Here is a 15,387-nt window from a genome sequence, read left to right on the forward strand (position 1 = left end):
CTGGGGGTTTGCTACCACAGAGGTGCATGAGGGCACCATCAGCCCTTGTGCAGCTGAAGATGGAGGAGAAGGAGAGACCGCCGGACCGTATGTGAAGCGCATGGGAGTGAGTGAGCCTAAATGTGAACCCCCAAAAGTCCCACCACAAGAGGGAGCCGTAGTGAGTAATTAATTACCCATGCCAGTGACAAGAAGTGTATACAGTTATATAACAGTGCAGGAGTCTACTGAACCGCTGGAGATAATACTGGGATTTATTGATGATTCCTATGCGGCCGTCTGGCGTATAGATCACCATATAGAGGTACACCCGTAACTGACACCCACGTGTGCTGAAGTCTATGAGAGCGGGGTGATCATTACAGCCATTCTGTGGCCATTGACTTTCGTGTCAAGTAATTGCCAAGGAATATGTCCTAAGTTTTCCTGCACTGTAAACTCTGCATACTGAAGTCTACTGTGTTTCTTGAAAAGTCACTAGTACAGCTTTACTGGGCCTCCCCCGTTCTGGAGGACCCGAGGTACTATGCACTTGTCCATTGTGATTAATGCGCCGAGTGTGAATGCCGGTGTATGGAACGGTGGCGTCACAAACTGACAACTACTACCCCCATAATTGTCTGCCATTCCAGGCACACTCACTGGATATATATATGTGACCCCTGCTCATTGCAATTTCAGGGGGTGACCCTGAGGTTCTCCAGTGCTAGCTGATGGGGGGAGAAAGCTAGAGGGGGTTTCCATGCACAAAAGATCAAGCCCCTTTAATTCACCGTCTGGAAGCTTAGACAAGACATAGCATTACCTTCTGGATCTTGAGGGACTTAATGTTATCAAAGCATTTCTTGAGATGTGGCTGGACTGCCTCAGGATTACGGGACTGGCCAAGGATCTCCAGCAGGTCATCATTAGACAAGAAGTAGAAGCGAGGGAAGATGTGGCGTTTGGTCTCCAGATACATGTCCAGTGACTTCTGTGTCCCCTCCAGCACCTGGTTCATCTCACACAGCTTCTCCAGAAGACCTGGCCGGAGAAAGGAGGCGGACAATGGTGACCGGTGATCACTTCACTCTATGAGACTTGGGAAGACTGTGCTAGTCATAACACCTGGGTGATGGGTGCCTCGCAGAGCATTGTTGTCCTTGTTCAGGCGGTCCATGATGGTCTTCCAGTTGGTATTCACATCATCAAACTCTGCTGACTCCTGAGGAAGCTGCTTCCTGATGTCTTCACCCGTGAAGATGTTCTGCACAGGGCAAGAATGGGATAAAACATATGTAACACAGTAATGCTACATCTGACCAGTAGAGGGCATTTCCCACTCGCAGATATCTAATACCGGTAATTCTTCTTGCTATATTGATATTATTTATTCTACTCATTCATGTAGCACATACATATTCCACAGCGCTGTACAGAGATCATCATCACTCGCATTGGTCTCCATTGGGGCTCACAATATAAACTTTTGGCGTGTGGGTAGAAACCGGAACACCCTGAGGAAACCAGAGCAAGCATGGGAAAAACATACAAACTCCATGCTTACTGTGTCCTTTAAGTCACATTAAAGGGATTCTGCCATCACAATTATGCTGCTCGAACAGTGGCAGCAAGAACCGGAGACCGAGAAGCCTATTGCCCCTGTGAGGGTTTGATTCTATGAAATGAAGTGTGACCCGGAGCTGAGTTTGGAGTCACGGGGGCGGAACGTGCTAGTCTGTCCCCGCCCACTGCATGCAGATTGACAGCTCTCTCCCTATACACAAGCAGGTAGAGTAGCTGTCAGTCTCCATACAGCAGGTGGGGGGAAGCCCCATGACTCCGAGCTCCGCTCCAGGTCAACCTTCAAAGTGCATTTATTGTGAAACGCATCCCTTATTTTTTCAATACCTAAAGCCTTTACGTTTGTTTTCTGTGAAAACGTTTAGATGTCATGGGTAGCAATGCTTGCAGCATCTGTGGGGTTAAACGGTATAGAGGAGTAATTAGATGCTCAATTCCTTATCATGTCAGTTTTTCTGGGGAAAAACCCCATATGTGACAATCAGAGAGCAAATCTGCTCTCTGCCTGATGTGGGGGAGAGGGCCATAACATGAACAAAAATTCATGTCACCCCTTCCCTGGGACAGGGAGAGACAGGAGAATGGAAAATCTTCTTTGCTGCAGGCTTGTCTTGCCCCCCTCACCCTTTTTCCGCCACACACACTAGGGCTGCTCTCACAAGAGCGTCTGTTAAAACTACGCGCTCTAAAGCGCTTTCGAACAGCGTTTTCAAAATGCATTTGACAGCATTTTTTAAAGCTCCCCATCATTACAATGGGTGATGAGGTGCATTAAAAAGCGCAGAAAGCGTTGAAAAATTGCGTAGAGACGCTGCATTTGAACGCTAGTCTACATAGCCCCATTGAATTCAATGGAGGTGTTTAACGGTGCTTAGCGCAATATTCCAAACGCTGTAAAAAGCGTTGTGGGTGAGAGCCGCCAAACTGAAAAGCGACGGCTTTAAATTCCGTTTTCCCGACCCGCTGCTTGTAGCTCTGGTTCTGCAGGTGATGCCAACATGCTTTGGTGTCATTTTAACCCTTTGAAATCCAATTTTGGATTCAGGGTTTCCTAGGGGGCTTTCTCTTTCTGCCATCATACAATGGTGCCTTCTGCTGGCTAGAGACAGTACTGCGGTGTGTGACATGCTGGAGAGACCCCCGACAACAGAGCGGCCAGTAGTCTACAGTAAGAATACCCTGCCGGACGTCTTCCGACATCGGAGCTGTACAGCTTTCAATCAGAATGCCTTTAGACGTCAGACAGTGGATTGGAAAGGGTTAAAGCCGAGAATCTGAGCGATGGATGTTTATTATTTATTAGAACCAGCACTATAATGTCCTTCCGCTCGTCCTACACTATATGGGGGGTAAAGGGTCAGCCACTTCTGAACCACAGCTGAAGGAGCAGGCTGCGGCGGCGCTCATGTGAGCCTGCGGCTTCCTATCGGGTACGTGACATCATGTTCATCGGTCACATGACCCGAGAACAGCTCAGTCTCATTCAAATGAACAGGACTAAGATGCAATACCCGGCACAGCTGCTATATAAAGTACGGCGCTGTGCCTGGTATAGGCTGAAGAGACAGCAGCGCTCACCCAAGGTCACTTTAATTAGCTGATGACTTTAATTTAATTGATGACCTATCCTGAGGGCCGCTCGGCAGTAGTCTACCCCCAGGACACTCCTTTATGTTTAATCTGTTTATTAGATTATAAATGTAACACACAATAGAAAACAAGGGAATATTGTGTGCTTTTAAGGCATGACCGTGGGTTTCGCGGCAAGGAGTGCGCCAAGTAGCTCTTATGGTCCGTACATAATGCTTCTTTCAGCGTCTCTTAAGATCCTTCCGGAAGAATAACAGCATGTAAACAGCAACTGAGGAACCGCTGAATTGGATTTCCCGACCAGATCTGTGGTAGGTAGATGCAGAATGACCTCTTATGCGAGGAGTCACTGGTCGAGCAAATACCTCAACCTCAGGGAATTTGTCACCAATCACTTAGCGAATTATGGCTTTACAACTGACAAAGACAGAGGAGAGAAACAAAAGAGAGAGGGCGGAGGCAAGAAAAAGTAGGGGGAGCTTAAGGGGGGGGCAAAAAAAAGTAGGGGGAGCTTAAGGGGAGGAGGCAAGAAAAAGTAAGGGGAGCTTAAGGGGGGAGGCAAGAAAAAGTAGGGGGAGCTTAAGGGGGGGGCAAAAAAAAGTAGGGGGAGCTTAAGGGGAGGAGGCAAGAAAAAGTAAGGGGAGCTTAAGGGGGGAGGCAAGAAAAAGTAGGGGGAGCTTAAGGGGGGGGGCAAGAAAAAGTAGGGGGAGCTTAAGGGGGGGGCAAGAAAAAGTAGGGGGAGCTTAAGGAGGGGGGCAAGAAAAAGTAGGGGGAGCTTAAGGGGGGGGGCAAGAAAAAGTAGGGGGAGCTTAAGGGGGGGGAGCAAGAAAAAGTAGGGGGAGCTTAAAGGGGGTGGAGCAAGAAAAAGTAGGGGGAGCTTAACGGGGGGGGGGCAAGAAAAAGTAGGGGGAGCTTAAGGGGGGGGGGCAAGAAAAAGTAGGGGGAGCTTAAGGGGGGGGCAAGAAAAAGTAGGGGGAGCTTAAGGGGGGGGCAAGAAAAAGTAGGGGGAGCTAAAGGGGGGGGGCAAGAAAAAGGAGGGGGAACTTAAGGGGGGGGAGGCAAGAAAAAGTAGGGGGAGCTAAAGGGGGGGCAAGAAAAAGTAGGGGGAGCTTAAGGGGGGCAAGAAAAAATAGGGGGAGCTTAAGGGGGGCAAGAAAAAGTAGGGGGAGCTTAAGGGGGAGGAGGCAAGGAAAAGTAGGGGGAGCTTAAGGGGGGGAGGCAAGAAAAAGTAGGGGGAGCTTAAGGAGGGAGGCAAAAAAGTAGGGGGAGCTTAGGGGGTGAGGCAAGAAAAAGTAGGGGGATCTTAAGTGGGGGACAAGAAAAAGTAGGGGGGATTAAGGGGAGGAGGCAAGAAAAAGTAGGGCTGAGCCTAAGGGGGGAGGCAAGAAAAAGTAGGGGGAGCTTAAGGGTAGGAGGCAAGAAAAAGTAGGGGGAGCTTAAGGGGGGGGTTAAAAAAAAGGAAATGAATGAAAAAAAAAAAAATATATAATAATGGAGATGGGATGGAGTAAGGAGGAGGAAGTGAGTAGATGTATGCTGCGGAGCATATTGGGGGGATGAGGGGAGGTGAGGCTCAGACACGCATGGTCACTCTAGTAAGTGTAAGAATTCTGGGCTGTCATGCAAGGAGGTCCATGCCTTCCATTAGCTCATGCTTGTGTGTGGGTTGGATGATAATAGAGAGTAATGCCAGTTGGGGGGGGGGTGGGGAGACCCCCCCCCCCCCTGATATATATGTAACTTGTTCATATCCTGTATCTGGAAAACAGAATTCGAGAAGAGTCAAATACGGTAGTCGGGCATTCCTACCAAATGTGAAATAAGGGAGATGGAATAGTACCTCCACAGTGCCACCTATTGGAAAGTGGCACTGTGGAGGTATTATTCCATCTCCTTTATTTGCATATTAGCCAGAGGAGCATGAATGGTCTTTTGAGTCTCCTCACTCACCGTCTAACTGCTCCCTAAGAAGAAAAGATAGCATTTTGTAGCATGGTTCCTAGTGCAGATCCGCAGTGCCAGCAGGAGTCCGATACTGACGGACTCTTGCTGACTGCAGTGGATGAGGTCTGGACATCTGTACCACCGACTGAGCAGCTTGAAGGAAGGGCTGGGTCTTCTATCAGGGTTAAGAGGAATTGTGTCTGGTAGGTCCCAGAGTCGGCCTTTAGAAAGGAGGACAGCAGCACTGGTAGTTATATTGCACAACTGTGACTGTATGGGGGAGCTAGATTGTTAAGAGGGGAGCCAATGCACTTATTTGAATCGGAAGGTCACCCCTGGAGGTCAGCTGGTCCCACATGTCTATGCATGTGGAGGGGAGATTCGTATGAGGAATATGACTAGGTCTGTCTTTGGGGGGTATCCACGGCAAGGTATGGATAGTAGGCCAGCCTCCAGGTCAACCAGTAGTCTGGTCAGAATCCCAGCTCCATAGTACAACTTAAGGTCTGGCATACCCACCCCTCCATGGGACTTAGGGCACATCAAGGTCCATAAATTAACTCTGTTGTTTAATCCTCCCCATAGGAACCTATGAAACGCCCCTCTAAAGCGTTCGGATGGGATTGTTATTGCAAGCGTTTGGAAGAGGGAGAGAAATCATGGCACCACATCATTTTTAAGATGCTTATTCGAATAAACCAAGATAGTTGCTTCTTTAAGTAGTTGCTCAAATCCTTAATTGTCCTTTCCAACAGAGAGATGTAATTCAGCAGGTACAGGGAAGAAAGGTCTGCTGATATATTCACCGCCAGGTACTGAAGAGAGGGCGAGCGCCACTTAAAATCAAACTGGCTTGGCAGGTGGAAAACCTCTCCGGTGGGAAGGGACACGTTTAGGGCTTTAGTTTTGCTCTTATTCACTTTGAAGTTGCTCAGGTGGCCAAATCTCTCGAATTCCTGGTGAATTATCGGGAAATATATTAGAAGCTCCAACATGAACATTAAGAGGTCATCTGTGTATAGTGCTATTTTACATGTCTGAGAGCTTGCCCTCAACCCATGCACGTCAGGGGTGTTCCTCAATGCCACCGCCAGGTGCTCCATCACAATGGCATATAAGAATGGGGACAAGAGCTTCTCTGTCTTGTGCCATTCCTAATAGGGATTGTCCCTGAAAGGAGGCCATTTACGTGAATCTGCGCCGAGGGATCCCCATATAAGGCTAGTATGTTGGCCAAGAGACTAGTACCCACGCCACTAGTGCTTCCGGGAAGAATGGGGGAAGCCCCAATGAACATGATCAAAGGCCTTTTCTGCATCTACTGATAAAAGGACGGCTTGTTCCGGAAAACTCCTTTATTATTATTCAGCTTCCTTCGAGTCTTGTCTTGCTACACTGGTAATAATTACTATTGGCAATCCTTACAATGCTGTTTACATCAGGGGTGCTTAACCTGTGACCCTTGGGTACAATCTGGGATTGTGGCCCTCAGACCAGAACAGGCCCAGCACCCCTCAGCTTTCCAGAGACCCTGAAGAGCTTATACATATGCTAATACATGTAGCGCTCCATAACGTTCTGCTCTGCCTGTATCAGTCTTCACTATAGCGCTGACATTCTGTTCATGAACCAGTCAGGATGAACGCTGGCATTGGCATTGGATCAGCACTGGCATTGTGTTCATGATCTAGGTCAGGATGAACACTGTGCGGAATCACGTTGGAAATGATGCTTGCAGATTTTGCCCAATCACAGAGCTAAATCCAGGTGTGGATCCGCAGCAACACATGCAGCAGAAACACCAGGCTTAGCCCCACCATTTTTAGAGGTGGAATTTGCCCAGTAGAATCCACATTGGATTCCGCACATACTCATCTTTCTGACTTACCTCCAGATATAGCCACTGTCTCTGCACAGTAAGGATCGTCTCGATGACCTCTAGGATATGTGACAGGCAGCGTTCCCATCTGTCCACGTCTTGCTCAAAAGCTTTGACAAATGGAGATGCCTTCATGGTGGATAAGCTGACCTGATTGTCTTCTAAGGCCTGGAATACCTCGTCTGTCCCTCTGGTGGAAGAACATAAGACTGTTTATGTTGTGGGGGCCATCGATGAGGATTAGGAGGATCCACTACGTGACTTACCTCAACCGGTAGTGGCCCTTATCTTTGTAGGGTACAATGTCCAGTAGGGTCTCCTCCCAGGTCCTTGAGATGTTTTCCAGAGCCTGTAAGGCAACATATTCTTAGACTACCTATTTAGCCTGTCTGAAGGAGAGACAGCATTTATAGTAGCGGTCTCCAACCTGCAGGTCTCTAGCTGCTGCAAGACTACAATTCCCAGCATGCCTGGAGAGCTTGTAGTTGTGCCACAGCTGGAGACCACTGATCTACAGACACCTGATGTAGCCCTTACTTGCTCTATGAACAACTCTTTGGTGGCGGCGGTGGAGATCTCACTAATCTTCTCCACGTACTGGTCCAAGCCGAGCTCCACGATCTTCTCCAGTGTGAAGTCATCGGCTTCTTGGTCAAACGGCCGCTGGATCTCCTGCTTCACCTGCGTCCAGTGCCTAAGAATCAGGAGTTAGCAGACAATGTACCCAAGCCAAGGAATCCCAGGTCACCTAACAAGTCAGAACGTTCACCTAAGTCCAGAGTCTTCTGGGAAATAACCCGTCACACCACAGGAACGGATGTAAGACGTATTTATAATCACTGATCTGACGGCTACTTTTCATAATGTACCATGAAATGGATGGAAAAACATTTAGAAATTTCAGAGGGGAGAAGTTTTTAAAAAATGCAATTGCGCTATTTTTGGGGGGGAAGGGGAGGTTAGTTTTTACATTGTTCACTGTGCAATAAAAACGTTATATGAGCTTTATTCCCTGCGTCCGTACGATTACGGTGATTATGTAGTTTTTTAAAATGTTTTTCTATTTTTACAAAAAATAAATACATTTATTCTTAAACAAAAATAGCTTTCTGTGCTCTGAGAAGTTTTTTTAGTTTTTTTGTTGATTAGGCTATGTGAGGGCTTATTTTTTGCACAGTCAGCTTTAGTTTTTATCAGTACAATTTTGGGAAATGTATGTCTTTTTGATCACTTACTGCTCAAATTTTTCGGAGCGGGGATACACAAAAAAAACCCCAAAAAACACGCAATTCTAGGACTCTGTCTTTTTTTGTTTTATAGTCTGTTAATCATCAATAGCAAAAGTTAAAATGTGCCAGAATATCCCTTTAATGGGAACACCGCTTCACTATACTGATGATGAAAAGACTGGTCACGTCCTCATGGTGTTGGCTGCACCCGGGTGTGTGATGGGGCTTTTCCTGGACTTCTCCCGTTGATGTATATAGGTAACAGAGGACTGTCCAGACTGGATAGAATTGTCGCAAATCCTCAGTTGCTGAATCTTGACCCCTTAACACTACAGGACGCAAGTTTTCATCCTGAACACATGGTACTTAATGCAACAGGACGGAGGAAAAAATCACAGCATGCTCTATTTTAGTGCAGTGTCCGGATGGACGGCTTACATTGAAGTCAATGGAAGCAATTGATTTCTGCTCGTATGCAGGAAAAAGCGCTTTTCCATTGCGTGCTAGGGGCAGTATTTGCTGTGGAATCCGGATTCCACAGTGCAAATATGCCCATGTGAAACCAGTCTTACTCAGTGGGGACATAAAAAAGTCATTATTGCTAAGTGGGGACACAAAAATGGGGAAGTACTATAGTGTGGGGTAACACAGGTGGCACTATCATTACCTTGGGTACTGTAGAAAGGGGATTTTGTGTAAAGGTGTAGATGAAGTAGTGAGGGTGATGGAAAAGCAAGGAGTCAAATATGTCTGTGTGTCAAATTCAGCAGAGACAAGTTGTGGCCAGAAGAAGTTGTCATGGCAGTCTGGGCTGGATACAGAAGAAAAGGGGAACTGAATTATTCCAGTCAGCAAGGACATCACCTGCGATCACTGGATATAACGGTACTGTAATTACAGTCTGCAAAGCACCTGTGTAGAGCTGGTGTGTTCCGTTAAACGGCCATTGTGTGCACTGCCGCAGATTTACTGTTGAATGTGTCGTGACGCACTGCAAAGGGGCTTTCTCTTTCTGCTATTATACAATGGCGCCACCTGCTGGCTAGAGCCAGTACTGCAGTATGTGACATGCCGGAGAGGCCCCCAACAACAGAGCGGCCAGTAATATACAGTAAGATTTCCCTGCCGGACATCTTTCGACATCGGAGCTGTACAGCCTAGTTACAATACAGTAGTAATAGTAATAGCAGTGGTGTGGTAGTAATGTAGTAGTAGTAGTGTGGTAATAGTAGCAGTAGTGTAGTAAAATTAGCAGTTGTATGGGTAGTAGTATTAGTAGTAGTGGTACGGTAGTAGCAATAGTAGAGAGTAAGGGTTGTCGCACTGCTGGGATAATAGGGCTCATTCACATGGGGCGTATCTTCAGTCCGTTTTACACTTGTAATATGGATAGCATACATCCCATTGACTTGCATTGGGATATTCAAACATTTGATTTTTATGCACGTTTTACAGCAGGGAAAAAAATTGCAGCATGACCTATTGGTCTATATTATGGACAGAAACTGCGCATTAAAGGCTATGGGATCATGTAAAAACGCTGCAAATATGCCGTCCCATGCATATCCACTGCGTTCTTAAATATGTTGACAGGAGAAAGTTGGGAAAAAATAGAGACATCAGTTGGACATTCTGGTGTTTTTTGCGCACATGAAAAAACCGCAAGTGAGTATGCATGCAACACGTGCAAAAACACAATGCATATGCGCCAGGTATGCGGATACACATAAGCAGAGAAATGATGCATAATTTACGGACTGACATTGCACACAGCCGTGCAATGTAGTAGAAACTGTTTGGGTGAGAATACAAGGAGAGAACAACAGAAAGGACACTATTGTGAGCATTTACTCTAGGACACCTGGACAAGCAGAAGATATGGATGAACTCTTTCTACATCAGATGGCCAAGCTCTCCAAAAAGCCCAACATAGTGATCATGGGAGATTTTACCCATCCAGACATTTGTTGGGAATCTCACAGGTAAAAGTAACGGATCTAACAAATTCTTATCCGCTCTTGCTGACAACTTTATCTTCCAAAAGGTAGTAGAGAAAACAAGGGGATCTGCTATCTTGGACCTAATTCTTACCAACAGGGAGGGAATGGTTGAGGAAGTAAGGGTGGCTGGGACCTTAGGAGGCAGTGATCATGTGATCCTTGAATTTTGAATAAAAAGGGGGGAAAGACCTGAGAAAACTCAGACCTCAAAGATGGATTTCAGAAAGGCAGATTTCAATGAGCTCAGAAAGAGGAAGAATCCAATGGCTGGATGTTCTTAAGGACAGAAATGTCCAAGAAGGTTGGGAAATACTGTGAAATGAGATTCTCAAAGCACAACCGTTACCAATCCCTAAAAGAAGGAAGAATGGGAAGCATTTAAAGAGACCAGGATGGATGAACACAGAACTTGTACACATGTTACAAAAGAAGAAACATAGGTTTATCAAATGGAAAGAGAGGGGGGGATATCTAAAAGAGAATATAATGGGGTCTGCAGATCCCTTTCCCTGGTTAGTAAGGGACAGGGGTCTTTCCATTTTAGCCTGGGGATGTGCAATAGGTCCGCGAAAGTTCTCTATGTGTGTTTGCAGTTTTAAATGGACACGTTTGCATCCTTTCTGAGGAGTGGCGCTGTTGTGTGCCAAGTGGACCTAACACATGCTATCGGATGTTTACAGGATGAAAATGGTGAATTGGTTAGGAATGATGTTGAGGAGGACGAACTTTTAAATTCGTATTTTGTATCTGTTTTCTCTCAGAAAGTAGATGGAACATCAACTGATCTTCCCCGTGCTATTGGGGGAATAAAAGAATGCAGGCTATCTATAAGCGGAGAGACAGTGAGGGAGCACTTAGCTAACTTATAGGAATCCAAGTCTCCAGGTCCAGAAGAATTACATCCTAGGATACTTAATGAAGCAGCGGAGGTAATTGCTGAACCACTCGCCATAATCTCTGAAAATTCTTGGGAGAACATAAATCCCAGAAGATTGGAAAAGGGGAAATGTCCCTATCTTTAAAAGGGGAAGAAAGTGGATTCAGGAAACTACAGACCTGTGAGCCTGACTTCTACACCAGGAAAGATCTTTGAACAAAATTATTAAACAGCATGTATGCAAGTTCTTGGATAAAAATAGAGTAATTAACCAGAGCCAGCATGGGTTTGTAACAAACAAGTCATGTCAGACTAATTTCATTTCCTTCTATGACAGAATCACCAACTAGGTTGATCAGGGAAATGCGGTGGATATAGTAAATCTTGACTTTAGTAAAGCATTTGACAAGGTATCTCATACCATACTTATTTAAAAAAATGACCAAATATGAGATTGACAAGGCAACTATTAGGTGGATTCACAACTGGCTGAGTAATCGTACTCAAAGAATCATCATAAATGGCTGCACATCCAAGTGGAAGAATGTATCAAGTGGGGTACCACAAGGCTCTGTCCTAGGCCCAGTGTTGTTCAACATTTTCATAAATGATCTGGAGGAAGAAATTGATGGGAAACTGATCAAATTTGCGATGACACAAAGCTAGGAGGGATAGCCAACACTAGGGAAGAGAGAGAGAGTATTCAAAAAGATCTAGAAAAGCTTGAACAGTGGGCGGCAACTAACAGAATGCATTTCTCCTTCTTAAATACCAAAGTCCTACATCTGGGCAAGAAAAATGAAAAAAAAAAGCACATACAGAACAGGAGGAATTGGGCTAAGCAGCAGCATGTGTGAAAAAGACTTGGGTAACCTAATAGACTGAACATGAGTCAACAATGTGATGCAGCAGCCAAAAAGGCAAACACAATTCTGGGATGTATTAAGAGAAGCATAGAGTCTACATCACGTGAGGTCATTATTCCCCTCTACCCTTCCTTAGTCAGACCTCATCTGGAATACTGTGTCTGGTTCTGGGTACCCCTCCTTAAAAAAGACATAGACAAACTGGAGCAAGTTCAGAGAAGAGTTACCAAGATGGTAAGCGGTCTGCAAATCATGTCCTATGAGGAACAGTTAAAGGATCTGGGAATGTTTAGCTTGCAAAAAAGAAGGCTGAGAGGAGACTTAATAGCGGTCTACAAATATCTGAAGGGCTGTCACAGTGCAGAGGGATCAGCCCTATTCTCATCTGCACAAGGAAAGACTAGAAGCAATGGGATGAAACTGAAAGGTAGGAGACAGATTAGATATTAGACAGTGAGGGGGATCAATGAGTGGAACAGGTTACCACGGGAGGTGGTGAGTTCTCCTTCAAAGGAAGTGTTCAAACAAGGGCTGAATAGACATCTGTCTGGGATGATTTAGTGAATCCTGCACTGAGCAGGGGGTTGGACCCGATGACCCTGGAGGTCCCTTCCAACTCTATCATTCTATAATTCTATGATTCTAGTAGTAATAGTAGTAAAAGTAACAAGTAGCGTCCTCCAGTAGTATCAGTCATAGTACTAGTGGCACCCAATGAAATGCAGCTCCCACCGTTCCCGCAGGGCGGTGTTCCTCAGATCCACAATAAGCGGCAGGGTCCTCTTGAACTGGTCGATACGGATCCTCGCCGTCTCCAGCACCTCCCAGTTTTTACCCTGCAGACACAAGGATAGTAACATAGTATGTTAGGCTGAATGAAGACAATGTCCATCTAGTTCAGCCTGGTTCAACCCCCTTGTTGATCCAGAGGATGGCAAAACCCCCAAGAGGCACAACCAATCACAGCCACTCATCGAGTGCTGGCTGTGATTGGCTAAGCGTCAGCCAATCACAGCCAGCGCTGGCAGGAAGCGGGGGTTGTTGAATCCCCAGCCAGAAGAGAAGAAGATCAGTGCCGGGACCCGGGGAGAACATGCGGCCAGGCTGACAGGGCGGGAGAGGTGATGTATGTGTATTTTTTTTTTCTTCTTCAGCTACGGCTTATTTTCGGGGAAGGGCTATATTTCAAGCCTCCCCCGAAAATCCTTGCATGGGGTGCTACAAAGTCGCGTGACTTTGTAGCACCCCATGCGACTTTGTAGCACTACAAAATCGCGGTATTGCCGCAGAGAAGACACAGCGATATCGCATGGCCCAGCGATGCGATATTGCTGCGATTTTCTCACCGCGATGCCGTGTCGCCCGTGTGAAGGAGGCCTAAAAGGCTTCATTCCTCCAAGGACATAATTGCAGGAACTGTTAGACCAGAAGGCCTTTGTCAAGCATACAGATACATAAAAGTATCTCATATATATATATATTGACTCAAGAATTAGTCCTATAGGCCCCTCCCAAGAGCGAACCCAACACACTTCAGCCGGTTTCACACGGCGATAAAATCACTTGACTTTCACATGAAAATGCAGGATTATGAAGCCGATGCTTTTCAGTGGTTTTCCTCACATTTGTGATGTTTGCACTCATGTGATGTGGCATGAAAAGAAAATCGCCGCATGCCCCATCTTTCTGCGGTTTGCTCTTTTTTACTGTCCATATTTCCCAATGGAGCCTTCGTTTTAGCGCATCGCGACGCACGAACTTGCGATTTTTGTGCAATGTGCTTTTAATATTAGAAAGTCCTACTGTCTTTCTCGCAAGAAAACCATGAGAAAAATTGCGAACGGCAGCGATGTCTTTGTGAGAAAAAGCCGCGCTGACGGTCAGACATCTCGTGAGCAAAATTGCGATATTACCGTGATTTCCTCGCAGCGATACCGCGATCGCCCATGTAATAGCGCCCTTACATCACTGATCAGCCTTCACCACAGTGTGCAAATCTAACATGGCGCCATCTACATCACTCGGCATTTTAGCTGCGCGGCCGCGGGAATACCGTCTCCAAATCCCAGGAGATAACATTGGGAAAACATCATATCTGTACGTCAAACTATCGCACCCAAATACAACCTTCATATCTGTGAATTCGTAAGATAAAACCGCATAAGCGGTTAAAGGGACACCCTAATAAAGGGACGCTCTAATAAAGGGGCGCTCCTAATAAAGGGGCGCTCTAATAAAGGGACGCTCTAATAAAGGGGCCCTCTAATAAAGGGGCCCTCTTATAAAGGGACGCCCTAATAAAGGGACGCTCTAATAAAGGGGCGCTCTAATAAAGGGGCGCTCTAATAAAGGGACGCTCTAATAAAGGGACGCTCCTAATAAAGGGACGCTCTAATAAAGGGACGCTCTAATAAAGGGGCCCTCTAATAAAGGGGCCCTCTAATAAAGGGGCGCTCTTATAAAGGGACGCCCTAATAAAGGGATGCCCTAATAAAGGGGCGCTCTAATAAAGGGGCGCTCTAATAAAGGGGTGCTCTAATAAAGGGACGCCCTAATAAAGGGGCGCCCTAATAAAGGGACGCTCTAATAAAGGGGCGCTCTAATAAAGGGACGCTCCTAATAAACATAGTAACATAGTAACATAGTATGTAAGGCCGAATGAAGACATTGTCCATCTAGTCCAGCCTGTCTATCCTACTGTGTTGATCCAGGGGAAGGCAAAAAAGGGGCGCTCTAATAAAGGGGCGCTCTAATAAAGGGGCGCTCTAATAAAGGGACACCCTAATAAAGGGACACTCCTAATATGGCAACTTACATAAATATATAGAACTCTGCCAATTAAATGTCAATAAGAACGATGTAAAGGGGGCAACAAAACCGATGGAAGCTCTCACGGATATGAACATGTAGCACTAGTGGACAGCTAGCACTCAACAGTCTACTAAATCCCAGGAAACGTCACACTAGTACAGGAATGATCAACCACAACTAGGAGCCCCCCGTACCGAATGAGGACTCGCCCAAGTGTGCATTCATACCAACACGGGATCACCGGAGTAAACCATCGTGGTATAAAACACATATATAACAATTCACCGCAGGCAGGTGGTGTATACGGTTACCTATGCATGAGACTGACGTGCGCTTGCAGCGCCCCTTTTATCGCTTATGCGATTTTATTTAGTGAATTTGCAAATATGAAGGTTGTATTTGGGTGCGATAGTTTGATGTACAAACATGACATTTTACCAATCTTATCTCATGGGATCCCGCAGCCATGCAGTTAAAATGCCTGAATGATGTAGATGGCACCATGTTGGATGCTTGCATGATATGGTGAAGCTGAGCAGTGATGATGTAAGTGTGGTGGGTTTGCCCTTGGGAGGGGCCTATAGGGCTAAATATTTCTTGAGACACACACACACACACACATTATATA

At 46.0% G+C, this 15,387-nt stretch overlaps 1 protein-coding gene across 1 annotated transcript in view; it reads right to left on the minus strand.

The window, feature by feature from the left end:
• DNAH2 (dynein axonemal heavy chain 2) overlaps positions 1-15,387 on the minus strand; it is a 194,374-nt gene that overhangs the window by 68,322 nt on the left and 110,665 nt on the right. Inside the window, exons 26-31 of the mRNA XM_066593827.1 lie at positions 12,681-12,784; positions 7,514-7,670; positions 7,243-7,325; positions 6,986-7,166; positions 1,108-1,246; positions 806-1,023 (exon numbers count right to left, since the gene is read on the minus strand). Coding sequence (XP_066449924.1) covers positions 806-1,023; positions 1,108-1,246; positions 6,986-7,166; positions 7,243-7,325; positions 7,514-7,670; positions 12,681-12,784 — 882 coding nt within the window. The remainder of the gene's footprint in view (positions 1-805; positions 1,024-1,107; positions 1,247-6,985; positions 7,167-7,242; positions 7,326-7,513; positions 7,671-12,680; positions 12,785-15,387) is intronic.

The sequence above is a fragment of the Eleutherodactylus coqui genome, chromosome 2, assembly GCF_035609145.1.
Source record: "Eleutherodactylus coqui strain aEleCoq1 chromosome 2, aEleCoq1.hap1, whole genome shotgun sequence".
NCBI classification, from domain to species: domain Eukaryota; kingdom Metazoa; phylum Chordata; class Amphibia; order Anura; family Eleutherodactylidae; genus Eleutherodactylus; species Eleutherodactylus coqui.